The 26,967-nt window shown below is 53.3% G+C and overlaps 1 protein-coding gene and 1 long non-coding RNA gene across 2 annotated transcripts in view; one reads left to right on the top strand and one right to left on the bottom strand.

Moving 5' to 3' along the window:
* The window catches only part of LOC117879600, a 30,896-nt gene extending 23,531 nt beyond the window's left edge, over nucleotides 1-7,365 (bottom strand). The window contains exon 1 of the long non-coding RNA XR_004646328.1: nucleotides 7,101-7,365. This is a non-coding gene — a long non-coding RNA (uncharacterized LOC117879600). The remainder of the gene's footprint in view (nucleotides 1-7,100) is intronic.
* On the top strand, nucleotides 172-2,184 carry FOXE1 (forkhead box E1). The gene has a single exon (XM_034774874.1). It carries the CDS (start codon nucleotides 547-549, stop codon nucleotides 1,498-1,500), a length of 954 nt encoding a protein of 317 aa, XP_034630765.1. The 5' UTR covers nucleotides 172-546; the 3' UTR covers nucleotides 1,501-2,184.
* Nucleotides 7,366-26,967: the final 19,602 nt, after the last annotated feature.

Genomic DNA, 26,967 nt, shown 5'->3' with positions numbered 1-26,967 from the left:
CTGGGAAGGTGGGGGAAGGGCTCGGGCATATCCTTCCCCGCGGCTGCCACGGCTCTGGACAGGTCAGCCCCTTCCTGCAGGTGCGTCAGGGAGGCTGCGCCCCTGCCCGGCCTGTCTCTTTAAGGCACTGGGGGCGGAGGCGATGGCCCGGGCAGGTGGGAGTGCCGGCTGCCCAGGTACGGCAGGCACAGAAGGAGCCGGAGATCGCGGCTCAGCAGGCGGCATAAAAGGAGGGAGTCCCGCCCCCACGCCTCCTTTGCCGGGCCGGCGGGGTTACCTGCGCGCCGGGAGCTGCGGCGCCCTCCGCCCCGGGCTCCCTGCCCCGCGGCCAGCCGGGCACAAGTTAATGGTGATGGGGGCAGCAGCTCCCGCAGCCCTGGGTCTGGAGTCACCGACCTCACTGCCCCGGGCGGCCCGGAGCCCGAGCCTCCCCCGCGCCCATCAGCAGTGAGTTCCTGCGCCCCACCGCGCCCCTCCTGGACTGAGTCGCCGGCCTCGGGAGCCCCGGAGCGGAGCTTGCGCGCCAGGGGTAGGGGCCGGCCGGGGATGACCGCGGAGAGTCAGCAGCCCCTGTGCGGGGCCAGCCGCGCCGAGCCCGGCCTCCTGCTCATGCCCCTGGTGAAGGCGGAGCCGGGGCCGCCTGAGGCGGGAGCGCGGGGCGCGGGGCGGCGGCGGAAGCGGCCGGTGCAGCGGGGCAAGCCCCCGTACAGCTACATCGCCCTCATCGCCATGGCCATCGCGCAAGCCCCGGAGCGGCGCCTCACGCTGGGCGGCATCTACCGCTTCATCACCGAGCGCTTCGCCTTCTACCGCGACGGGCCGCGCAAGTGGCAGAACAGCATCCGCCACAACCTGACCCTCAACGACTGCTTCGTCAAGGTGCCGCGGGAGCCGGGCCGCCCGGGCAAGGGCAACTACTGGGCGCTGGACCCGGCGGCCCGCGACATGTTCGAGAGCGGCAGCTTCCTGCGCCGGAGGAAGCGCTTCAAGCGCAGCGACCTCTCCACCTACCCGGGCCCCGCGCCCGACGGGACCTTCGGGCCGCCCGCCGCCTGCTACCCCGCCGCCCCGCGCCGCCTCTTCGGCCTCGGGGGGCCGCCCGGCGCCCAGCTCGTCCCGCAGCCCGGCCGCCCGCTCAGCCCCGAGCTGGCCCCGGGCACCGCCAGCTCCTGCGCCTTCGGGGGAGCCGCCTACGCCAGCCCGGGCTGCGCCGGGGGCGCCGTCTCCTACCCGTACCCGGGCCCCGGCGCGCCGCTGCCGCTCACCCAGGGGCCCTACCCGCAGGGCAGCGGCCAGCTGTACCCGCCCGGCCGCCTGGCCCTGTCCGCCTCGCCCCCGCTCGGCGGCGACAGCCGGGACTTCTACGGCCGCATGTCCCCCGGGCCCTGCCCTGCGCTGGCCCACGGCTACGGCCCCGGCGCGCAGCTGGGCGGCCCCGGCGCCTACCTGCGCCCCGCGCCCTACCCCGGCGCCGTGGAGAGGTTCGTCCCGGCCATGTGAAGGGGCCGGCCCTGGGCTGGCGCTGGAGCGGTCGCCGGAGGGACCGAGCCGCGCCGCCGGGAGTGAGAAGCCGGGAACCGGCCCCATGGGCTCCAACGGGGTCCCCGCGGGGCCGTGGCTAGCCAGGGGTGGCTCCCGCTGCGCTGTGCAGAGCGGCCGTGCGGGACTCGGGAGGACACCGAGACGGACCTCTGGCAAAGCCCCCGGCCGCGACCCAGGACACGGCGAGTAGTCAGCGTTGTTCCCCTTTGCTTGCGGCCGGAACTGGCTCCAGGACTCGCCCCGCGTGGGGAGCGATGGGGCGCGGGGGCTGTTCCCCACATCGCCGGCGCCTCTCTGCCCGCCGGGGCCCTGCGCGGTGCAGGGCAGTACCGGGAACGGAGAGGGCCCGAGCTGCTCCTGCACAAGACCCAATTCCACATGAACCATAAAGTCCTTCTGGCCCGGACTCATCGGTCCTTGACTCCCGATACTTCAGATCCCAAAGACGGGGTGGGGGTGCCCGCAGTTCTGTTCCTAACGGCCTCGGACGTGTCCCCGCAATAAATGGCTCTCCCGGCAGCACCGCGTTGGGTTTCCATCTTTAAAACCAAGATTTCCAGTTCTCTTCACGGGTCTTAGGCAAATAGCTTAACCTCCCCATCCCCTGGCTAATTCGTGGGCCGCTCCCTCATTAGTCATGTGCCCCAGGTCAGCTCTCCGCTCCGCTCCTTCCAGGTAGGGGCAGTGCTAGTTCCCAGAGCAGCTGCGCGATCACACCACGCTGGGTTTGACTCCTCTCCCGGCTGAAGTTTAAGTGAGATTCCGTCCCCTGGCCGCAGACAGCGCTTTCTCCTCCCCGGTCTGATTAGTGGAAAAAAGCCAGTTAACTGGGAAATCAGGACCGGAGACAAAGCCACTGACACCAGCCTTTTGGGAGCGAGGTTTTATCAACTCAGCGCTGGCTGGAGAGGCAGCCCAGGCGGACTGGTTGTTTGCCTCAGTGGGAGGCGCTGCACAATACCCTACACAGCCCGCACCCCACCCCGCCGAACTCGCTGTCTCAGGGCGAGTCTACGGGGGCAGTTCTACGGCTGTAAACTAAGGCAGGTGAATTAAAACGATGCCGCTATAGAGGTGTCACCCCCGGCTGGGTGCGCGTAGTGCGGTGTAAAATGTAAAACTCTGGTTTCAGTTTAGTTTGTTGCGTGGGAAGGGGCCTAAGCTACATTGAAAAAAAGCCGCCCATCCCCGAATGGGTCCAAGTGTCCAGCCGGGGGGAGATGCCAGTAGCACTTTCCCTTCACAGATAGCGGAAGGAAACTGAGGCCCAGCGTGGGGAAGAGACTTCCCACGGTCACCCAGCAGCCTGCTCACATTCAGGATATCGGGCGCTACTCGCGGGCCCGGGCTGCCTCTGCTTCTGTGTTTTCCTTGGTCATGTTGCCGCAAGCCCACACCGGTCAGTCGGGCTTTGGGAGGCTTTTCCCCGACTTGCCCCTAGCAGCTAGCACCAGTCTGCTCGTTTGCAATGTATGCGGCAGCAAAGCGATGTTTTGAAATGAACGTAAGTATTTGTAATGAATATATACAGCCCCGAGTCTTTAGGAGCTGGCAGCAAATCGTTCTTCACCCCAAAGAGCTTGACGTGTAAGGGCCTGATCCTGATCCTAGGGGCGCCCCGAGTTTCTCTGTTCAGCTGAGCAGTCCCACTGGCTCTGTTCCAAGTGTGTTCCTGCACACAACGCTCCCCTGGAGGTCAGGGGGTGATTTGCGCGCACAAGGGATGCGGGCAGAATGTGGACCCCACTCCACAAACTCTTATTCGAGTGGGGCCATTGACGTGACTATCACAACTCCCTGAGCAAGGAGTGCTGGATGCAGCCCTTTTCTGTTTGGGGAAATTTGTACCTGAAAATGGTGTTATGCTCAACTGGAGACACTGATGTTCAGAGAGCAAGTGCTGCGCAGTTTTCTGAAAATCAGCCCCTTTACAGCGCATCGAAGTGGGCAGCCAGCCACTCTTGACAATCTTACCCATATTTGAAATGCTTCACTGCTAGACAGGTAAAAATGTAGTATAGTGTGTGAGAGAAAACCCAGACCTCCAAAAGAGAGAGAGAAGAAGGTTTCCGAACCTAGATTTACCCTAATATTTATACAAGCAAACTCCGGTCGGGCTGTAGCAGTCAGACAGAACTTCGGTGGCAAATACAGGCCCCTTCGCCACCGCGGACCGAGTGTGTTGAGTTTGCACGTGCGGTGTGGGCTAGCGTTCGGGACAGCGGTTTGAAATCCCGGTACTGTTGATCCCAGGGGGAGAGAGATGCTGATATTCCGGCTCAGGAAATGCCACACGCCAAGGCCCGGTGCCACTCGCTGCAGCCGTGCTGGGGCTAATACCAGCACCGGGGGGAAATGTTACACCGCCAGACCGCCTGGGGGTCGGGCAGCTGAGGGAGGTTAAAACCGCGCAGGACGCGAAGCAGCAGGACCAGACCGGGAAAGCGAGCGGGGGCGATGTACAATTCTTTACTTACAATAGGTAAACTCGGGCCCAGCTTGGCACACGGATTGTATGGTCCCTACTCCGGAACAACTCCCGCTAGAAGCCGGGGAGCACCAGCTATAGAGCGGGGCAAAACTTTTGTACAAAATTGTTTCTGGCCAAAAAAACCAAACAAAACAACCAATCCCGCGTGGGCAGCGTGGCCGTGTTCTCTGCCGTGTCGGTTTTGCCAACTCATTTTGGTCCAAAATAACCTAAAACCCGCCCGAATCAAATGGAAACGTTTCGTGTTTGATCTTTTTGGAACAATATTTCGGTTTCTGGTTCAGACTTCATTTAAACATTTCTTTTAATTTTATTTTAAAGAGTCAACAACCTTTTCAAATGCTGAAAATTGAAGCAAAGTATTTTGTCTGGAGTTGAACAAAACGTTTCATTTGACCTGAAATGATTTTTAAAACGATTATTTACTTTTCAATCAACGAAAATTTTGAAAAAAAAGAAGGGGGGGTGTTTTTGATTCAGTTCAAAGTAATCCCCCCCCCTGGTTTTTCAGAACTGGCAGTGGAATGAAAACCCGCCTCTGTCTCTGCGCTGGCCGGGCCTCCCCGGGCCGCGATCCATGGCGATATCCCCGCTGACATGGGGGAGCGGGCTGGGCTGCGGGTGAATCCTGTGGCTTCTGGAAAGCTGTCAGGGGCGCAAATCGGAGTGAAACCGGGAGTCCGTTACACTGCGGGCTGCGGGGGGAGATTTGGCCAAGGGGGTTGAATGAAGTGACGTGAGCTGCTCATGTAGCCGGCTCGGAGCGAGGGAAGCCCTGGGCGTTGCTGGGCAGCACAGCGGCTAGTGCCCCGCTCCGGTTAGTCTGGGATTGCTGGGTGATCCCAGCAGGGCTGCACGAGACTAGCCATTTCTGCTCGCCCCGCAGCCAGGCCAGGGCGTGGCTGCCCACTGGGTCCACATGCCGGCGCGTGCCTTCACGTCGGGTACTTCGGATTGTTGGGAACATTGGAAGGGGGCCGGGTTTTTTGCCTATTTCTAAATGTATCAACTCCTGCGAGCCCCGCTGCACAGGTCTGTAACTTGCCTTGGTTTTGCATTAAAAGCCCGAGGCTCTGCGAGCGAGTGAGCTGCGCTGTGCCCATAGACACCAGCCAAGGACCTGGCCAGGGCTCTGGAGCTGGGTTGGTCGGCTCAGACTTAACCAAAGTCTTGGGGGTATAAAGCGAAGGGTCTAGAACAGCAGCGTCCAACCTGCCGGGGGGGCTGGTGGCCCCTGAGGCGGAACGTTGTGATTTGGGTATGTGCCCATGGACTGGTGCCACGCCCGATGGCATCAGACTGTCACTGCGGAGTGCCGGGGCGGGGGCTCCCCTGCAGCCCTGGGGAAGAGCCCAGCCCCACTGAGCACAGGCTGCCCCTTGCCTGCTGCAGCTGCTCACTGGCCGTTGTTGCACTGCCCTAGAGGAGCAGAAAGCAGCTGGCTGCTCCATGGGCTGCAGAAGCCTCTGGGAGAGCAGGATGCAGGAGCTCCACTGGCTCCGCCTGAGCCTACGGGAGCCCCTAGTGCAGGCTGGCCCCCCTTCCCCATGCAACCACTCTGGGCAGCGGGAAAGAAAAGCTGATGAGAGCAAACAGCCAGCGACACTCCCCAGTTCTCTGCCCCAGACCAGGCTTGAACCCAGGGGCAGCTCGAACTTATTCCAGTTGGCCAGGGGCCACCTGCCCTCTGAGCACAGCACGCTCCAGGCCTCCCCGTCCTGCCCCAATATGCCTCTGGCGCCGGGAGCTGCAGGGAAGGACACGTAGGGCCCCGCTAGGCCGGTGGGGACTTCTCTACACAGGCAGAATCCCCCGCAGGAGCCTGTTGGGGGGTTTCTGCACCACCTGGGCAGCACAAACGGGGGCAGGCCAGCCAGGGAATCTGCCCCCAGAGCACTGACTGCGGCAACTCGGCTTTTGGAAATAACGGGCCTGGCCTCACTCTGAAAAGCTTGGACAGCACAAGTGTGAAGGGACAGATCATGGCAGTGGTGGCCCTTGGAACCAAGAGGAAGTTTAGCGAAGGTAAAAGGTTTTTGTGTGTGTGTGTGTGCGCGTGCACGCACATGTGGATTGTGTGTGCACATGCATGTATAGGTCAGAGCATATGTGTGTGCGCACATGCGTGTGTGTATGTGAGTGTATGCTAATGTGTGTATGTGAGAGCATGTGCGTGGGGATGTGTGTGTGTACCTGTATGTGTGTATGTGTGTGTGCTAATGTATGTGAGAGAGTGTGCATACATGTGTATGAACTTGTGTGCACATGCGCATGTGTACATGTGTGTATGCTAGCGTACGTGCATGTGCGTGAGAATGTATGTGCATGGGCGCGGGCATGTGTGTGTGTGCATGTGTGCACACGAGTGTGTGTGTGTGCATGTGTGCCTGTGCGTGTGTGAGAGAGTACATGTGCGTACATGTACATGTGTGTGCGTGAGAGCATGTGTGTGTGCACATGCACATGTATGTGAGAGTGTGTGCATATTTGTGTGCACGTGGAGAGAACATGTGTGTGTCCATGTGGATGCATGTGAGATTGTGCGTGCATCAACTCAGCACTCAGTGTCTTTGCACTGTGCCAAGCCTAGGCAGCGTGAGGCGGGTTTATGCCCGTTGAACTAATCAAGCTTTCCCCCAGGTTATCTAACTCTAGATGAGCTCAAAGCACCGAAACAAACACATCTGCAATCAGACAGCATTTCTTCTTCTTATTCTGTTCAGTTGAAGCACATAGGAAGATATACCCTTAATTTCTATTTGCCAACATCTGTAATGCAGCCTCAGAGCTGCTTAACTAAGTGTTGTTAAATAAGGGTAAAATTCTGCTCTGTGCTAGCTAAGTGCATCCTTATTAGGCAACTTCTGAGTTGCTCCCCAGGTCCTTTTTCCTTGGCTGGCAGAGAGGTGGGGCACAGGAATTGTGGCAGCCTCTCCTGAGAATCCTTGTATCTCTGCCCTGCAGAAGGAAACTCCTAATTCCATGAGCTGAGCTGAACTGAATAGAAAATACACCACGATTACCCAGAAACCCAAACTAACAAAAAGGAAAGTGACCGATCACTTACCATTTAGGATAAATGTTCATCTCCCCTCTTACGGTTTGCTTGTTTCTGTGTGATTAAGAGATCCAAGCCACATAACTCATTTGTCTGTGTAAGGTACTTTTAAGTTCAACATCCTGAGGTGAGCAGACACAATTAGCATCATGGACTGGATAAGACAAGCACAGTGAGCGGCAGCAGCATGTGCTCAGTCTCCTCCAAATACCCTGTCAGTAGAAGAATAGCACTCTGGGGACGTCTACATTGTGATAAAAACCCAGCGGCACAGAGTCTCAAAGCCTGGGTCAGCTGCCTTGGCCTTGTGGGGCTCCAGCAGGGATACAAAATTCCAGTGCGGATGTTTGGGCTCCAGCTGGAGCCCAGCCTCTGAAGCTCGCCCCCCTCGCAGGGTCTCAGAGTCCCACTTGCAGCTTGAGCCTGAACATCCATACTGCAGTTTTATAGCCCTGCAGCCCAAGCCCCAGTCAGGTGACCTGAACCAGCTGCAGCTATGCCAGGGGTCTTTTATTGTAATATAGACATACCCTAAGGCCTGAGCCTGCAAACACGTGGCTGTTCATGTGAGGGCCTTAGTGACTTGGAACACGGTAGGTGAAAGTGAAGCTTTTGTGTAAGTGTTTGCAGGAGCAGGGCCTCCATTCTCAGAGAACTATTCTTATTTTCCTCAAGACTGATGGGAATACAAACTAGAATCTCCTAAAATGTCTCCATTCAATGTCAGGACCACCAAATAATCCTGAATATGCATAACAGCAAATCAATGCAAATGAGTAGCCCAGTGCCTCATCCTCAGGGGCATGCAGTGACATTGCTAGTAAGCCATGCAGCAACTTTGTAGGTGGCAGATAAAAAAATAGCTCTGTTCTATCGCGTATAATTCATCCCTACACTTGCATGCCTTTTTAGTCTTCCATACAGATCAACTCACCTCAAGAACTCAACAATGTTTCCATATAGATACAGTCTAATTGATCTTATCAGCACATGTGAAGTTTTAGTAGATCCATGGTATCTGAATGCAAACCTCAAAGAACTATGTTAAACATCTATAGTGCATTTAATCTAGTCAACTGCCAGAATGTACAATGGCCTGATCATAGAATCATAGAATATCAGGGTTGGAAGGGACCTCAGGAGGTCATCTAGTCCAACCCCCTGCTCAAAGCAGGACCAATTCTCAACTAAATCATCCCAGCCAGGGCTTTGTTAAGCCTGACCTTAAAAACCTCTAAGGAAGGAGATTCCACCACCTCCCTAGGTAATCCATTCCAGTGCTTCACCACCCTCCTAGTGAAAAAGTTTTTTCTAATATCCAACCTAAACCTCCCCCACTGCAACTTGAGACCATTACTCCTTGTTCTGCCATCAGGTATCACTGAGAACAGTCTAGATCCATCCTCTTTGGAACCCCCTTTCAGGTAGTTGAAAGCAGCTATCAAATCCCCCCTCATTCTTCTCTTCTGGAGACTAAACAATCCCACTTCCCTCAGCCTCTCCTCATAAGTCATGTGTTCCAGCCCCCTAATCGTTTTTGTTGCCCTCCGCTGGACTCTTTCCAATTTTTCCACATCCTTCTTGTAGTAATGTCTCAATAATAATTATTGAATTGTTGAGTCATGCAAAGAGAGATGCTCCCTTCTGTACTTACATAATGGCAAGGCCCCATTAACACCTGAGGTAGTCAGTTCAACACTTGCATGCCTTTTCAGTGATGTTCCATGAAATGGCATCCTCCATACGCTTTCAGGGGCCAGAGAGAATCATCCAAGGGGTTCAATCTGCAGCCAGGTGAACCATGTTTTAATTCCTGGCCATGCAATGCATGTGTTGCATACATCGATGGCATGCCCCTGCCCATTTTATATGCATTAGCATTAAAGAATTATGCCAGAGTAGCAGTTGGAGGCCTGAATTAGGATCAGGCATCTGCTGTGCTAGGTGCTGTACAAACACTTATGGTGCCAGGGCCCCGCCCCAAGAATCTTACAGTCAACAGACCAGTAGTTTTTATAGGTTAACCTAGGTCCAACACAGGATTTGCTTCTAAGGGCCACATTAAAAAATATGTTGCCTAAATTGTAGTTGCAACCTCTGCATATGCAAGTCCTGCATTTGTGTCCATATGTATGCATTTTGCCTCCATGAGAAAATGCAGATATTGTATCCTGCATGGCCACAAGTGTGGACGCGCAACAGGAGCATATGCACATTTTACAGGTACACACTGAAGGCACAGAGGGTCGGAGCCTGCGCCCTTTGAGCTGTCTGGAAAAGCTGCCGCTGATGACAGTGAGTGCAGGATCAGGCCCATGTTGGGCACCTAGGGAAATGAGGCAGCCCCCTGACTCTAGCATTAATTACATTTGTGCCTGGTCACAAATTGCATCTGAGTGCAAATGAATAAAAATGGAAGTTAAAAAGCAAGCACCCTTCCCCCTGCGATCACAATACTGGCCTGCTCGCTCCTCTGAACACAGAGCAGTGTAGAACTGCTAGAGAATCTCACCTCTGCCCAGCAGGGACACAGCCTTGTGCAAGGGAGAGGAGATTTGCCTTTCCCAGGGGAAGCCTGCCTGGGCCTGCAATTGCGCAGCTATAATGACAAGAAACAGAAGGTCTAAACTTTTTTTCCACTTAATAACAAACTGGCTTCAATTAATATAAACAACTTTCCTTAACCCCTCCACAAGGCAGGACAGATGAGTCATGCACTTGAACAAAAATGCTTTTTAGCAAATGCGTTTTAGAGTAATTGAAGTAATTATCCTGAGAGTGAGAGAACATGACTCCAGGAATGCCATTGGATGTGCGCCAGCGTGTACCACCCAGCAAAGGCGCTGGCAGCCATCCATCTGTCCATCCATAGGCTGATGGTCCTGGGCACTGGGATTCAGGAGATTGGGATTCAGTTCCTGGTTCTACCACAGGCTTCTCATGTGACCTTGGATAGACCTGTGACACCAGCAGGCTAGGTGCCAGCTCCTGCCAAGGTCCCCCTGTCTCAACTGGACACTGACAGATGCAGAGCTGGAATCTGCTTGACTCACTCGTGGGTTCAGATTGATAAAATAGGTATTATCAAGAGTTTCATGTTAGACTCTATTGAGAGTTGGGAGTTGCTGCATGAATTATCTCACTTGTCATATCTGTGCTCCACGTGGTCATGTAATATTGGAGCGGGCGTCGTTTGAGCCTCTGTGACTGCCTGAATTGCCATGCAGGAGAGGGACATTAATGAGTGTGAAGAGTGCTCTTCTGCAGGAATTGTTACGCCCCTTCCGAAAGCGGAGACCCATCGATACCAGACAGGCTAGGGTGGGGCTTACAACTGGGAACTCCCTGCATCTGGAGTGAGAAACCATCAGGACTAAAGCTCTTATTATTGTTCCGCTCTCCTCCCCGAACATGAGTCATGCAAGTGGATCCCTCCCATCCGCTGAGTCTGACACCTGGCAGGAGGGGGATAAAAACCCCATCTGTGCTGCTGGGATTCTGGGGTGGGACGCAAGGTGTTTCTAGGCAAAAGCAGGAGATCCCCAGCTGGTTAGCCTGGGTTAGCACTAACAGGCAAATAGAGCTTGCAGATGTGCCAGAAGCCTCTATTGCCTTTTGAAACCTAAGACTGTAACTCATCCATGTATCTCTGTTTGCTTCCTCAATAGGATTTGACTTCCAGTTTTTAAAGGATGCCTTCTGGCCTCTAACCACTTCTTTTACTTTGTAGTTTAGCCATGGTGGCACTCTTTTTATGTCTTTTACTATGTTTTTAAATTTGGGGTACACATTTAATTTGAGCCTATATTGTGTGTTATTTAAATGTTTCCATGCAGCTTGCAGGCATCTCACTTTTGTGACTGTACTTTTAAATTTCCCTTTAAATTAAATGTGTGGGGTAAAACAGCTGAGATCTGCCCTACATCACCTGGAGACAGTTTAGTTGAAAGGTTCAATGGGACTCCAAAAACTATGTTGGGGGTATATGCAAACAAGAGAGCCAAGTGACTGGGATGAAATGCTCCCCTAGTTGTTAATTGCTTATGAGGTGCCCCCAAAGCCCACAGCGTTTGCCCCATTTGACCTCCTGTATGGGGAGTAAGAAGAGAGGTCCTCTGGATCTCATGGGAAGGTGGCACTGAGGCAGAGGGGGACAGTGACTGAATAGGTAAAGATTTACAGCCTATGATGGAGGAGATTCAAATGAACCTCACTAACGCCAAGCTGTACAGGAAGCATGGTATTGTGATGTCCCAGCTCTTGAACCCAAGCCTGGGAGTCCCCAGACAGCTGCTGCATCCTGGTCTCAGCCAAAACACTACCCATGGGAGCCCTGATTGGAGGATCACCTGGCTCCACTGATTGGTCCAACCATGCTATTTAAGCCAGAAGGAGGCACAGAAAGTTTATCTGAGCAACAAGGTGGTTTCCTGTTGTGGCTGCATCAGACCCTGCTTGCGCTTGCCTCCCGCACCCAACCCTTTTCCCGCTTCATGCCTGGTTCCTGCCTTACCACTGCCTTTGCTCCTGTTCCCACCATGCTCCTGCTCTGTGCTTGATCCTTGCATCTCCTCCAGTTCCTGCCCGTACCCCTCGCCTCCAATCATGTGTTGCCAGTCCTGGTTCCGACCCCAGCCTCCCACTTCTGACCCTGTCTCTGGCTGACCCCTGGCTCCAGTAACTGGCAGTAGACTCTGGTGCTGACCCTTGGTTTCATTCCCCACCCTGGACACCTGCTTTGCCCACGAGGTCAGACCCACTCCAGTCCATATCAGGTATGATCACAATTCCTGTGTTGCCTGATCTATTGAGTAAGGTATTAATTTGGTTTCCCCAATTAACACTCTGTAATTTGGTAGCGTCTTGTCCCAAGATCAAGGCCAGAGTTATCAGAATTACTGCTGTGGGAGCCCGATGGGACACAGCCACAACAACAGTCCCACTCGGGGAAGTAACTACAAGTTTTATTATTACAATGATCAGTCCAATAAGTCAAACAGTCCAGACAAGTAAAGTGAGGCAGTACCACACTGTGAGCGCAACCCACACCATCACACATCTATCCTCCCACTATCCTTGGGAGCTCTAGAGACTGAGACAGATCCGAGGCTGGCTCCAGTACTGCCAATGCAGAACTCCAATGGCTGTACTAGAGACCAGACGTTTTGTAGGCCTCGATGTCCCTCATGCAAATGTATGCACTGCTCTTCCCTCCTTACCAAATCTTAACTTCCTCCCCCTCATAATGTTGGGGTGTCCTCATGCTCTAGATTAGTATATTCATTAGGTTAAGATCATTAACATATACATCATTTGGATTACCAGAGTTACCTGCAGTGAACATCTACTAATATTCCCCTCCAAAAATACCCTAAACTGGTACAAACTGTCTTCTTGTGGTTACCTATCAGCCATCTGCAACACGTCTAATGCCATCTTGTGACTTATAGTCACTACAGTTTACTCACTTATCCTAACTAATTAAGTAACTACAGCTACCTAGAGCTCTTGATTAATCGCAGTTAACTCACATGATTAACTAAAAAAAAGTAATCGCGATTAAAAAAATTAATTGTGATTAATCGCACTGTTAAACAATAGAATACCAATTGCACTATAAAATGATAAAAGAAATAGTATTATTCAATTCACCTCATAGAAGTATTGTAGTGCAATCTCTTTATTGTGAAAGCTTAACTTACAAATGTAGATTTGTAAGTTAAACTTTCACAATAAAGAGATTGCAGGGCTCAGGAGGCGATTTAAAGGGCCTTGGGCTCCAGCAGGGAGCCCTGGGCCCTTTAAATCGCCAGCCTGGGGAAGCCAGTCCGGTCCGGCACTGCGTACCGTACCGTACCAGCTTACTTTCACCTCTGACTTCAGGCTCTAAAGTTTTACATTGTTTTATTTTTGAATGCAGTTATTATTTGTACATAATTCTACATTTGTAAATTCAACATTCATGATAAAGAGATTGCACTACAGTACTTGTATGAGGTGAATTGAGCACTGTACACTTTGTATTTTGTCAGGTTTCAGAGTAGCAGCCGTGTTAGTCTGTATCCGCAAAAAGAACAGGAGTACTTGTGGCACCTTAGAGACTAACAAATTTATTAGAGCTGTTGTAATTGAAATCAATATATTTGAAAATGTAAAAAAACATCCAAAAATAAGTCACAAGATGGCATTAGAAGTGTTGCAGATGGCTGATAGGTAACCGCAAGAAGACAGTTTGTACCAGTTTAGAGGCAATAGCAAGGTTGATGTAAGAATTCCTCCATTGACTTAATTGTGTCTACACTGGGGCTTAGGTTGACTTGACTACATTTCTCAAGGGGGTGAAGGACATAGCTAGGTTGACCTAAGTTTTAGGTGTAGACCAGGCCCTAGTAAGACAGGGTTAGTGCTCAGTGGAGTGTTCTACTACTGCCATCTGATGGCTGTGGGCTAAAATAGCAAGTCAGAGAATACACGATTAGCTAGTGGCTTCATCTTGACTTGGTTTGTGGTTTGTATTAAGAAGAGAAAACCTTCCAATTAACAAATGCCTGGAGCAGCAAGGCAGTGACGGTGGTGACTATGATGCAGCCGTGCATAAAGAGAAGACTGAATTAGCCAGCAAAGCACAACAGACCCTCACTGATCTTCACTTCCTATTGTTTGTACAAATACACAGAGTCCTTGTGTGTTCGTCTGCAAAGATTTCCTAATTACATCACATGACACAGACCTGACCTAAACAGACAGCTGAGGCTGAGGATTCCCTTGGCATGGGGAAATCCCCAGGTGGCATAAAGCTGCTGTAGCAAATCCTACACTACATCCCAAGGCCCGGCATACTGCAGCCACTGGCAAGTACTATAATGCAGAGCAGCCCCGAGGCTGCTCTACTTGTGCAGCACAAAATGGCCTCATGACTGGGAAGCTCCAAAAGTGGCTTGGAGCCAGCTTTGCACCTCTCCCCACCTGTGCTGACTGGTAAGGCTGAGATCCCATGCACTGAGTCAAAGAGTTTAGAAAACTCCAGACACTATGGTCAGAATGTCTCTGTCCCTGGCCCACGTGTGCAGGACAGGAGGGCACAAGGAGCTTTCCTACAGTCAGCACATCTTGTGCAAGGGCCTAGGACATGTACAGCCTCCTCCTGTCCCTCAGCATGCACCGTCACCCCGAAGGAGTTTTTATACCACCCCTTGCCTGAGTTTCTGCTGGGGCAGTGCAATAAGGAGATGGAATGTGGTTGTCCTGAGGGTCCATAGAGATCTCTTTGTGAGGACAGAGAAATAGAGCCCAGCAGCACTCCATAGCGATACCCATGGGATGCTGAGAGCAGGAAGGTGGAGGCATTTGAGCCCTCAGAGCTTCCCGGGCTATAGGTGTTATTCCAATCCACACTGTCTGTCGGCATGTCTGTGCAGCCAGGAACAGGAGACATAAGGTCTACAGTGCAGAACAGAGTGGATCCCAGTTGTTCAGACAGTTGTTCCTGTCCCAGTTGTTCCTGTTCCTGTTGCTGGCTTAAGAAGGGCCAGCAGGCCAATCAACTGCTCTGGGGTTCTGGCAATGGGGTGTCGGAGGTGGAGCCTCAAACTGGGGTTGGGATTCATGGGTCCTGGGTCAGCAGGTGGCCAAGTGGAGGGTTGCAGCATGGCTGCTCCTGTGGCCCCGGGTTCGAGGCCTGTGGGTCATGACATTCCTGCGGGCCTATTTCATCCAACCCCAAGAAGCAGCAAGCAGAGAGGAAAAGAGCAGTGAAGGTGGGTCCTCCAAGCTTGCCTAGAGCGGACTCTCCAGAGCAGCCATTTTGGGAATCAGAGAGATCTGGTCTTCCAAGGGCTAGAGGGACTAGCAACAGCCAATCAGGGCCCTGCTGGCCCAGATAGGAGGATCTGCCTGGCCAGAACAGGTCAGTTCCCAGCTGGGACCAGCGGCATGCCAAGGGCACTGCTCTCTAGGAAGGGGGGAGCGCTCGCTCGCTCGCTGGCGGCCGGCTGGCTGCACTTACATGGCTGGGCGTGCAGAGAGAGAAGGAGCTGGGGATGCTGGTCTGGAGATAACTGGCAGGAAGAGGCCCAGGGATACAGTAGCAAAGGGATGGAGCTAGCAGTGCATGGCGGCTGGAGCTCAGAGTAGTGAGTGGGCCCAGGTTCCCTACCAGCCACAGCCAAAGTGGTGTCGACCCAAGAGTGGGACAGGGCTTATTTGGGCGCCTGAACAAAGAGCTGAATTTAAAGGCCGGAGGATGCTAGCGATGGCAAATGGACTGTTTCTCTATTGGACTCTGTAGTGCCCTGGGGGGGGTTCACTCAGCCAGAGGGCTAAGCTGCTGAATACCAGCCAAGGTCGGCTAGCAGTCTTCATGGGGCACCAGGGTGAGAAAGGACTGTGGTCCTGCACCCTGCCGCTTGGAGGCACCCGAGAGGTTAGTGCCCCGCCTCCTTTACACAGCCATGAGCGGCAGGTTTGTATAATTTTTGGTGTTGCCCAGAACATGTCCAAGTCCCGCCCCCCCACACACCTGCCTATATATATTTTATTGAAAATAATGTAAAAATGGACTGGAAACAGTAAGCGTTTAACAGTTTCCCTATATTGCACAATGTGGGGGGGGGAGTGAGGAGTTTGGGGTGCAGGCAGGCTGCCTTGGGGCTGGGGCCAGAGGAGGACTCCCCCACCAGCCTTCTCCCCGCCGGCAGGAGTGAGCTCTGGGGAAGGGGTCCCCTTCTCTCTGCCGGCCAGGCCTGCCAATAGGGTGGGGGGTAGAGGGGGCAATTGCCCAGGGGCCCAGGTTATTTAAAAGGGCCCGGGGGCCCCGGCTGCTACTGTGGTAGCTCTGCCTATTCTGGGGAAAAGCGTCTCTTGATTTAAAGACGCTTTGATATGCCCCATGCAGGTTCTGGGGCCCTGATGAAGGGAGGGGGGCAGGGGGCCCCTTGATTGATCTGCCCTGGGGCCCAGAATTGCTGTTGGCAATGCTGCCGGCAGCACACTGCATGTGCATCTAGGGCCCCTCTCCCCCAGCCCCCGCGGCGCTGTGTGCATGCTGCCCACAGGTGGGATGGGGGGGTGCAGAGGATGTGCCCTGACTGGTGAAGGGTCACGGCCTGGGGGAGGGCTGCTCTCACATCACATGTGCCTCCTCCCGCCACTGACCGCAGCAGCAGCCGCCTCAGCCTGCCCCGCTCCCTTGTAGCCAGAGTGGTGGAGCGGCGCTGGTGGGAGCAGCGTGAAAGGAGCCAGCCAGCAGCCGGCGAGGGAGCGCAGCATGGGGGGCAGCAGCCAGCCGCTGCGCAGGGCTGCTCTGGGGAAAGCACACGGGGCCGGGGCCGGGGAGAGGCCCGGCCTGAACATTGGTGGAGCCCAGGCACCACGGGTCCATGTCACTCGCCGCCTACGTACACAGCCACTCAGACCCATTCGTGTCGCTCAGGTATCGGGGTAGCTGTGTTAGTCTGTATCCACAAAAACAACAAGGAGTCCGGTGGCACCTTAAAGACTAACAGATTTATTTGGGCATAAGCTTTCATGGGAGCTCATGCTCTCTGTATGTGTGTATATATATCTCCTCAATATATGTTCCATTCTATGCATCCGAAGAAGTGGGCTGTAGACCACGAAAGCTTATGCTCTAATAAATTTGTTAGTCTCTAAAGTGCCACAAGTACTCCTGTTCTTTTTGCAGTTCACTAGCGTTTTCTGCAAAGACTCAATGTGCCATACCAGGCGCAGAACCAAGCTGGCCTAAAAAGCAGCACATGGACCAAGTATATTGGTGAAACCACCCTTAAGTATGAGCAAATGCCCCATAACCTCTTCCTCCTACCCCGCCTCAAAATACAGGCACAGCTAGCTAAAACCACAGAATACTAGGAACAGTCACATTGCCCAGATCTCTCACCGTGTCAAATACTATGGCAAGCTGTGCTCTGAGTAGGTCTTTAAGGGATGGCTGCGACGTGCCAATAGCTACTGCAAGGTGATTGGCAAACACGGTGTTTTAGTTATATGAACTCAAACTTGCGGACTTACGATCACAGTTATTGATGTTACCACTAGGTGTCACTGCTGGCACGGGTGCCAGATGCATTCACTAATTCAGAGCATGGCGCTGGACTGGATGTCCCTCGTAGCGCTGACCAGTAATGTGCAATACTGCAAGAGACAGACACTTCCTTCCTTGCGTGCCATGTGACATGAGTCGTACCAAAGCACCTCCAGACTGCGCACAGGCTGCAGGCACGCCCCCCTCAGCAGGGTGTCCAGAAGGGAGCCAGGCGGTTCTGGAGCAGCCAGTGTGTCCAGCCAGATGCTATGGAAAGTGTTCTGTCGGGAGGTATTTCTGCTGTGGGATTTTACTGCGGCAAAGGCTGTCTGCATGTCCTCAAACGATCTCTCTCAGCCCAGTCCTTGAGCTGCCCTTGTTTGCCCCAGGAAGGGCCAAGCCCTTGTGTGGCAGGGAATTGGGCAGCGAGACTTGAGCGGGCCGTTCCTGCATTAGGATTATGGAGGCTGTGTTCTCAGCAGGGCTGTACCATGAAAGGTGCTAGGAAGGGGGGTGGGGGCATGGCAAATCCCTGTCTATATGTACCCACCTTAGCGAGCTGGCTGGCAGCAGTAGCCCAGTTCCAAACCCCAGCCTCCTTCCACTGGGAAGAGCGAGACTTCGTTTCAGCCCTGGGGAGACCAAAGCCTCTCAGGCAACTGACTGTCAGGAAGTGGCATCCCAAACCACCGGTCACTTTTGAAAATCTTTGCCGGGGGAATGCACGTGTGTGTGCGTGTGCACGTGTGTGTTTGCGCGGGTGTGAGCGTGTGCATGCATGTGTGTGTGTGCGTGTGCGTGCACGCGCATGGGTGTGTGCACGTGCACGTGCGTGTGTGTGCGTGTGTGTGCACGTGTGTGCATGTGTGTGCATGTGTGTGTGCGCATGTGCGCAAGTGTGTGTGTGCGTGTGTGTGCGCATGTGCACGTGCATGAGCGTGTGTGTGCATGTGCATGTGTGTGCGTGCATGTGTGCATGTGTGCGCATGTGTGCACGTGCGCGCGTGTATGCGTGTGTGCGTGCACGTGTGTGCATGTGTGTGTGTGCGTGTGTGTGCGCGAGTGTGTGTGCGCATGTGTGCGTGCATGTGCGCATGCGTGAGCGTGTGCGCGCATGTGTGTGCATGTGTGCGTGTGTGCGTGCACATGTGTGCGCACGTGTGCGCGCATGTGTGTGCGTGTGTTCACATGTGCGTGTGTGCATGTGTGTGTGCGCATGTGCGTGTGTGCACGCACGTGAGTGTGCGTGTGCGTACTTGTGTGCACACGTGTGTGCGCGTGTGCGCATGTGAGTGTGAGTGTGCGTGTGTGTGTGTGCACACCCACGTGCATTCCACTCCCACTTCCAGCTGCTGCTGCTGAGCTTCACTGTGCCCCTGTCCCACCCTTCGGCTATAACCAGGCTGGACACCCCTCGGGCAGGGCAGCAGAGTACGAGTCCATCCCTGTCCTTCTCTGCACCCCACGGGCTACAGTCTCAGGAGATGGGGCTTCTCTGCTGCCCTCCAGCTGGTTCCAGCCCGTGGGCTCTCCGAGGGGAGGCGTTGGGCTGGGCGGAGGAGTCTATGCTGGTAGCTGCTTGTGCTGGAGCGCAGCGACACTGGGGGCAGGAGGAGGGGCCTGTGGGTTACACAGTGGGGACAGGGGGTTGCATGTTCTGTGGGACGGGAGGCAGGGGATCAGGTTCTGGGGGACTGCCTGCAGTTTGGATTCTGGCCAGGGCTGTGATGTGGCACTTCTCCTGCTCACTGTCCTCTAGAGACAGCTACATGCAGGAGCCCGCACGTGCCATCACCGTCTCCTGCCCTGGGCTTATCCTGGGGCTTTGGGGATCTGGAGCTGGGAGAGAGATGATGAGGCCCCCAGTGACCTGGTGCAAATCTGCCCCTCCCACTGGCTCCTCGCTCCACCCATCGGTCTCTGGCGGCTCTGTGCGTGCACACACTTAGCTCTGCTCCAGGAGGAGGCTGGTGAAGGCAACAGGCAATGGCGTGTGCGCCAGTCTATCCCCTCTACCACCCACATCTGTCAGAACCCCCAGGTACAATGTATCATGGCCCTGAGCACTCTGCCGCCTCTGTGCCCACCCCACACTCCCCTCCTGCCATCAGCATAACGCCAGAGCGGGGAATTGTTCCCAAGTCCAAGATTTCCTGCCATTTTTAGCAGACACTCTTAGTGCAGGAATTTCAGGCAGAGCAGTATGTGGCTGCAGTTCCCCCAATGGCCACTAGAGGCAGCTGCTCCCAGCCCACTGACCTTCCCCATTCAGAGACCGGCACTCACCCATGCAGAGGTGCCCATGTAGAACGATTATGTGCTGCTTCATTTGCATTTAAACCGTGTTAGGGCCCGTGCACTGCCCGGCACCAAGCTGCAGCATGTGGTGTGGAACCTGTGCTGTGGTGAACGTACCCCAGAGCCCTGGTTGCTGAATGGCACTGTGCTAGCAGAAACTGTGCCAAACTCAAGTGCTGAAAATCAGGAGACTGGATGAAAATCATGAGATTAAAAATAAAGAAATCTGGGTTCTTGCTATTTGCCGTCTGGTTTTGGAAGCTGTAACGCACATTGGGGTCATGGGTTCAAGCTTTTCTCTACAACCGTAGGGCTAGAAACTTACTTTAAAAAAACAAGAATGTGATTTTCAGAAAATAAAATGACTTAAGGAGCTGGTGCTTGACGAAGAACATCCAATCTCACTATTCTCATACTGAAATCACAACTGGCAACACTGCAGTTGTTAGTTATTAACAAAAATACATTTTTTCTACAAAATAACATACACCTTTACAAACAACTTGTTGGGAAAGGCGTTTGAACTAGCTGCTACAGATATTTTTCTTGCAGTTCCTAAAACATATAACATTTTAAATTACGACGATGGAACATCTTGACTAATGACATGAACATGTTGTGGTATTTTATCAGCTTAAAAATCTGCAACAGGTATTGTGTGTTTATTCAGAGCTCTCAGACATCTCAGATTCTGTGGGACATGCCTCGTATCAATAGAATCAGTCTGCACTACTGAGTCCATTAGCACTCTGCCAACATCCCATCCAAATACCCTCAGGCCTGGAGACCATTTCAGGTCTCACCTCTGCTGACTGCTGTGTGCTTCAGAGCCCTTATTAGTGAGCAAGGCTTCACACCAGCACTCAGCACACAGTTAAATATCTCCCCTCTCTCCCCTCATCCCTGGGATAACAAATGAGGTACCTGAGATGTTAACCAAGGCTCCTTGGTAGCAGAACAAAGGTCTCCACTGGGATACATGCAAGACTCACCCACTCAACCTTGCAGAAAGGTTGTGCCAAATCTATGTGCTGGGCTGCCCCTTCTCTAACCCACCACTGTTCTAACATCTAGGTCACACTCCTCAGGATTCCTGAGCTCCTCCATACTACCTCTGTCCAGCAATCGGGTATGTACTCCACTGGCAAAGTGTACACACTCCCCCTCTAGGGAGTGACCCAGACTAGAAACAAGTGGCTCCTTCCGCTCAAGTCACAGAGGTCTGTGCTAGGATCTGAAGGTCTAAACCCTGCTGATGCCTGAAGAGGGGCTATATCTTCAATATCTTTATTAATGATCTGGAGGATGGTGTGCACTGCACTCTCAGCAAGTTTGCAGATGACACTAAACTAGGAGGAGTGGTAGATACACTAGAGGGTAGGGATCGGATACAGAGGGACCTAGACAAATTAGAGGATTGGGCCAAAAAAAACCTGATGAGGTTCAACAAGGACAAGTGCAGAGTTCTGCACTTAGGACAGAAGAATCCCATGCACTGCTACAGACTAGGGACCGAATGCTTAGGTAGCAGTTCTGCAGAAAAGGACCTAGGGGTCACAGTGGACGAGAAGCTGGATATGAGTCAACAGTGTGCTCTTGTTGCCAAGAAGGCTAATGGCATTTTGGGCTGTATAAGTAGGAGCATTGCCAGCAGATCGAGGAACGTGATCGTTCCCCTTTATTCAACATTGGTGAGGCCTCATCTGGAATACTGTGTCCAGTTTTGGACCCCACACTACAAGAAGGATGTGGAAAAATTGGAAAGAGTCCAGCGGAGGGCAACAAAAATGATTAGGGGTCTGGAGCACATGACTTATGAGGAGAGGCTGAGGGAACTGGGATTGTTTAGTCTCCAGAAGAGAAGAATGAGGGGGGATTTGATAGCAGCCTTCAACTACCTGAAGGGGGGTTCCAAAGAGGTGGAGCTCGGCTGTTCTCAGTGGTGGCAGATGACAGAACAAGGAGCAATGGTCTCAAGTTGCAGTGGGGGAGGTCCAGGTTGGATATTAGGAAACACTATTTCACTAGTCAAGCACTGGAATGCGTTACCTAGGGAGGTGGTGGAGTCTCCTTCCTTGGAGGTTTTTAAGGCCCGGCTTGACAAAGCCCTGGCTGGGATGATTTAGTTGGGAATTGGTCCTGCTTTGAGCAGGGGGTTGGACTAGATGACCTCTTGAGGTCCCTTCCAACCCTGATATTCTATGATTCTAAAGTAATGGGGAAGATGAATTCCTGATGTCTGATCCTGGACATGCTGCTGGCTTTCACAAGGGACTTTTAAGGAGGGAGGAAATTTTGAACTGTATCAAATGACAAACTCCAGTCTCTTTGCCTTTGCCATTGTTTTCTTTGTGTTTGCTTATAGCCCAATCACTCTTTGTTTGATCCAGCTTTTACAGCTAGATTAATGAGGATTCTCTGAACAGAAAATCAACAAACATTTTGTAATGACATGTCAGAACAAGCCTAAGCAAGATAATCCTGTTTACTGACTAGATGGAAGCAATTGTCTACACAACCTACATAGGAGGTGAACATTTTAGAGCCAGATTGTAAATCATTGTTAATAATTAATATAACAGTTAAGAGAAAAGGCTTCCTCATGACAGATAATCAAAGGACAATATGTGTTCTGTCACTTCCTAAAACTGTCTGGTATGGAATTAGTACATAATTTAATTACAGCCATGAAGGCCTCTATCCTGCAATGATATCCATGTAGGCACAGGTCTCACTGCTGGAAGGGGACCTAAAACATATGGAGTGTAAAAAGATTTAAATTAATAGTATTGACTCATTTCCCTCTTAAGTGAATGACTTTGAGTATGGCCAAGATCTGCAATGTTGGGCCCAGATCCTCAAATGTATTTAGCACCTAACGCCTGGTAGTTTGTCTTCCAAGTCCGTATTCAGACCTAAGTAAGAGACTTGATTGTCGAAAGTGTCGCACGTCATCGGTATTCACCGCAGCTAAGGGGTGCTCAGCACTCGTACCTGACTATGGATTTAGGAGCCTCGCTCTGAAAATCCTGGTCTCCATTATTAACAAGGCACATGGTGGCTAAGGAACAGCTCTGTGAAAGTACTTACGATTTAGACAATGATTTCATGAGTTAAAAAATAATTGATAGTTTTATGTTGCTTGTGCCTAGGCGAATTCTAGTGCAGTACACTAAAAATGGTAACTATGGCATAGCAGAAAAGTCCATCTGAAATTGCTCTGTACTCTATTAGAGAGCACACAGTGCTTTACACAAGCATTTGTTTCCCATAGTAACATTCATTTATTACCAGTGTGTAATCTGTAGGTAACTGTAGAACATGTGGGCCCAGCTGGGGTCTAATTTCCATTGAAATCACCTGAATCTGACTAGCTCTTTAGGCACCTGAATATCTTTGCGGATCTGGCCCTAAGCCACTGAAGCCAATGGAACAACTCCCACCCATTGTCTTCATAGAGCTTTGGGTCGGCCCTAAAGGAGAAGGTCTATGGACTAAAAGTTACTGAAGGCTCATGGGCTGGCACATGCATCCTTTCATCAAGACTAGTTACCTCTTAGGAATAGTTAAGATCACTGAGCTAAGAGACAACATTGAAGGAATGTTATCCACACAAAACTACATTAAAAGACCATCAGCACTTTGCCTAAAACTGCTGAGAGCAAGTCCCAGGATGAAGCCAATAATGTCTATCCTACACTGCCCTGTAAAACAAAGAGTGTCCTTTAGCTCTGTGCTGTCTCCCTGTGCCAGTGCAGCTGCCATGGGGAGATACAGATGTATTTCTTCACTCAGAGCTCTTTCTTCACTCTCCTTTGCTGGGTTACGCCCTGAGAACAGCTCTTCAGGGCTCAGGCTGGAGTCTCCCAGAGACGTTCAGCGTGGGCCATTGCTGCCAATAATTGAACCCGTTTAGCTGCAAGTACTAAGCTGTGTTCTTTCCCTGGGCTTTGGGTGACATTCTCACACTCGCTTTCCCTTGCACTCCTCCTCCTTGCACAGCTCTCCTCTGGCCCTGGAGGGGGATGAGTGGAATGGCTGCTACACTGCGCTGCCTCCTGGATCTGCTCTTCTTTAACACGTCCTTTCTGGCATCAAAGGACAACTTCCGGGTCTCCTCCTCAGCAGCAGGGCCTCCAGCTCAGCCGGGCTGCCTGTACCTTGGGGACGGCGAGTGTTCTGGGCCGGCATGGGGGTGGCTTTCCAGCGAAAAGCTGGCGTGAGCTGGGTTTGAAGGAGCTCTGTGAGCTTTTCCAAATCCTGTCTCCAGTCTTTCCGTGGGAGCCAAGGGACTGACCTGCTTTCACTCTCTCACCCCTGGGAGCGGCTTGGGGCTGCACAGCTTTCTGGGTCGGAGGATGTCTCACAGTGCCAGCAGTGGGATTTTGCTTTCCTGTTCGGATAGGATTCCCTTTGCCTCCAGTGTCTCTGGTTTCCCCACACGGCTTGATTGGCTCTGGACTCCTGCAGCTTCCTTCTGTTCTCCCACAGGCTTTTGGGCAAGGGTTTGCAGGGGAAGAGGTACCGAGCAGAGCAACCTGTCAATCTGCTTGTTGTGGCTTGGGCTTCCCAGCCCTTAGCCGTCCTGGCGCGGACTTGAACCCTCCCCTGCTCGGGGCTCGTCCCAGTATCCCGAAGCATGTTGGCACAGATCGTGTGGCCCTGGCGATGAGCCTGCATCAGCGGGGTGAGTCCATCCTTGTTGGCCTTGTTGATCTCCAGGCTGTATCGCTTCAGTGAGAGGATGATCATTGTGGTAATCCCCACGTGGCCTATGGCTGCTGCGTGCCATAGCGCCGTGCACCCGGCCTGGTCTGTGTGGTTCAGATCGCAGTCCAGGGCACCCAGGCACAGTCCCACCAAGCCCTTTTGCACAGTGTGGATCAGAGCATTGCATCGGTGCTGGTCCCAATCCCCAACCCTGGCCCCGAAGCTCAGCAGCAATCGGGCGGCTCCGAGGACCCAGCCTTCCCCATCATGGAGGCAGCAGTTCATCAGTGGGGTGCGTCCCTCTCTATCCCACCTGTTCACATCAGCTCCAGACTCCACCAGCTCTTTCAGAAGGTTAAAGTCGCCTTTCATCAGGGCTTCATTAACGTCTGCTGATAAAGGCCAGGCCATGCTGCCGTGGGGGTCCAGCATGTGGAAGGGACAGGACCCAGCAGTTTAGTGTGCAGGGCTGTGGGAATAGCAGCTCTCCTCACACCCATACAGTAATGAGCCTGCCTTCAGCTTGCCAGTGGCTGATTCATGGGCAGGTCTAGCTGGGAGGGGCAGATGCCGCATGGGCGCCGGTGTTTCTTGCCTCTGGCTGACACACAGTGAAATGCTTACGAAACAGAGTTCTTATGGCTTCTATGTGCTCCTTCAGGAGGAGATTCTGACCGTGAATCAGCCCTTTGTGACAAGCAGCACTGATAAGAGGGTTTAATCCGTCACCTGTTTGCCAGGTGATAAGACAGAGTCTTGATTTGTAGGGCACTCCTGCCTCCAGCTACCGGTGCGGTAGGAGGGGAAATGGATCCTTGGTGTTACCCCAGCGAGGAAGCTGGGCCGAGGGGCTGCTACATGTTATGGTTTATATTGGCCCCCCTTGGCACGTTTTCTCCAGAGGAAAGGAGCCTGATGTCTAGGGGCGGGAGTGTTCCCCTGGCCTCACCCCTGTTCTCCAGGAGCACAGGACCGGGGCCTCTGTGCAGAAGGGGGGCTCAGCTGCCCCTGTGTCAGGAGGAGAAGGGCTGTGGGACAGGGCCTCTGTGTGAGAGCATCATGCTGTGGGCAGCCAGTGGGGATCTGCTAAGGCAGCCTTGAGCTGTCTGTGTCTTCTGTTCCTTTCCCTGCCATGCCATGAGCCTGCAGTGCTTGCTGGGCACTGGGCCTCTGAAGAGCCTCTTCCTGGCTTTGGCTCACTGGCAACTAACCTGGGGGGAGGACAAGATGTGAGCGCTCAGCTGGAAGCCCCTGTTGTTCTGTGCTGATCCCAGAGCCCAGGAAAGCCTGTGGGAGGTTGAGACAGGCCAGGCTGCTGCACTGGGGAGCTCCTGGATGACCACACTGCTGTGCACACAGCCTCGCTGCTCATTGCAGAGGGCTCCGGCCCCATTCAGGTGCAGGTGCTGCTCTTATGGGGGCTGGTTTGCACTGCAGCCTCCTGTACCAAGCCAATGGCTGAGGATTTCAGTACTGAGGGGTGAGCCAGCCTGGCAGGGATGCTCTGTAGTACAGTCCCACCCAGCCAGACTCCAGCCCCATGGCACTGGATACAGCCCTTGTCCCACCGAGCTACGGGCCAGACGTCCAAAGGGATGTAGGCACTGAAGATGCAGAGAGGTGCTTCTAAAGACCCCACTAGGTGGCTAGGCAGATGGGGCACCTAACTCCCATTGAGGTCAAATACCATCATCCCTCTGTCACAGCTCGGATGCTGAGGCACAGAGAGAGAATGCCAGCGGCAGAGCGAGAGCCTGACTGCCGCTCTCCAGGGTCCCAGCCCAGTGCCAGAACCACAGGCCAGCTCAGCAAGGAGCCTCAGGGTTTCCCAGAAGCCATGTCTGTGCGGGCTAAAATACAAAGGGCTCCACACAGCCAAATGCAGTGAAGAGTCGCACCCACACAGTCTTGCCTGCCTCTGCTCCTCCCCAGCCTCAGGCACGGGCTGAGGCAGAGGGGATCCTTTCTCCCTGCTGGTGCGGGGGGTGCCTCTCCGGGACACATACTGAGGAGTCCAGCGGGTCTGTAACAGCAGCCCGTGCTCTGCTGGCAGCCACGGAGGAGCTCTCCCTCTGCGTCCAGAGCTGGCTGTTACTAGCAAGGCCAGAGAGGAGAGATTTGGGGCTGGAAGGAGACAACTGTGAAGGTCTGATCCTCTGCAGGAAGCTGGCGGCTCCTCTCTCTGCCCTGCTGCTGCCGCTGCTCCCTAGTGACATGGATTTTCCTCCCCTAGTAACCTTAGCTCGTGCCTGGGAACGCACTGCTCAAAGCAACCCAGGCTTGGCCTGGGTACTAAAGCATCTGTTCCAAGCAAGATTTTGCTGATAGCAGATTCAGTGTCACTACTGCTCCGGGTCTCTCCAGCTCTGCACAGGTACAGCATGGCCAGTGCATTGCCCCGTGCTTGGCACCCAGTGTGAGATGAAGGGAGCCCCTCTCGCGGGGAGCTCAGCAGCCTTGTGATCCTGCCTTGGGCCTCTGCTCCACGGAGCCATCTGTCTACAAGCAACATGGCACCACACCACTAACGCACGTCACACAAGCTGCCAAACAGCCATCCGCTAGCAGCGTATCTCTGCCACCACAGACCTGGGCTGGGAGAGAACCAATGATTAAGGGTCACAGTTCCAGTGCCAGCCTGGTACAACCCCCTGAGCCATGCAGCCCAGGCCAGCTAAACTCTTACATGGCACCGTGGGACCTAAACGGCACAGTAGGACTGGGCCTGTTGTTTTTAGTGATGTCTCTCTCTCATTTTAATCACTCTAGAGGAGAAGTGCATTCCTCTGCAATCTGCAGGGATGTCAGAAAGCGCTCAGACCCCGG

Source organism: Trachemys scripta, chromosome 6 (assembly GCF_013100865.1).
Source record: "Trachemys scripta elegans isolate TJP31775 chromosome 6, CAS_Tse_1.0, whole genome shotgun sequence".
NCBI lineage: Eukaryota > Metazoa > Chordata > Testudines > Emydidae > Trachemys > Trachemys scripta.
The sequence above is the reverse complement of the archived record's forward strand: the minus strand, read 5'-3'. Positions and strand labels throughout refer to the sequence as shown.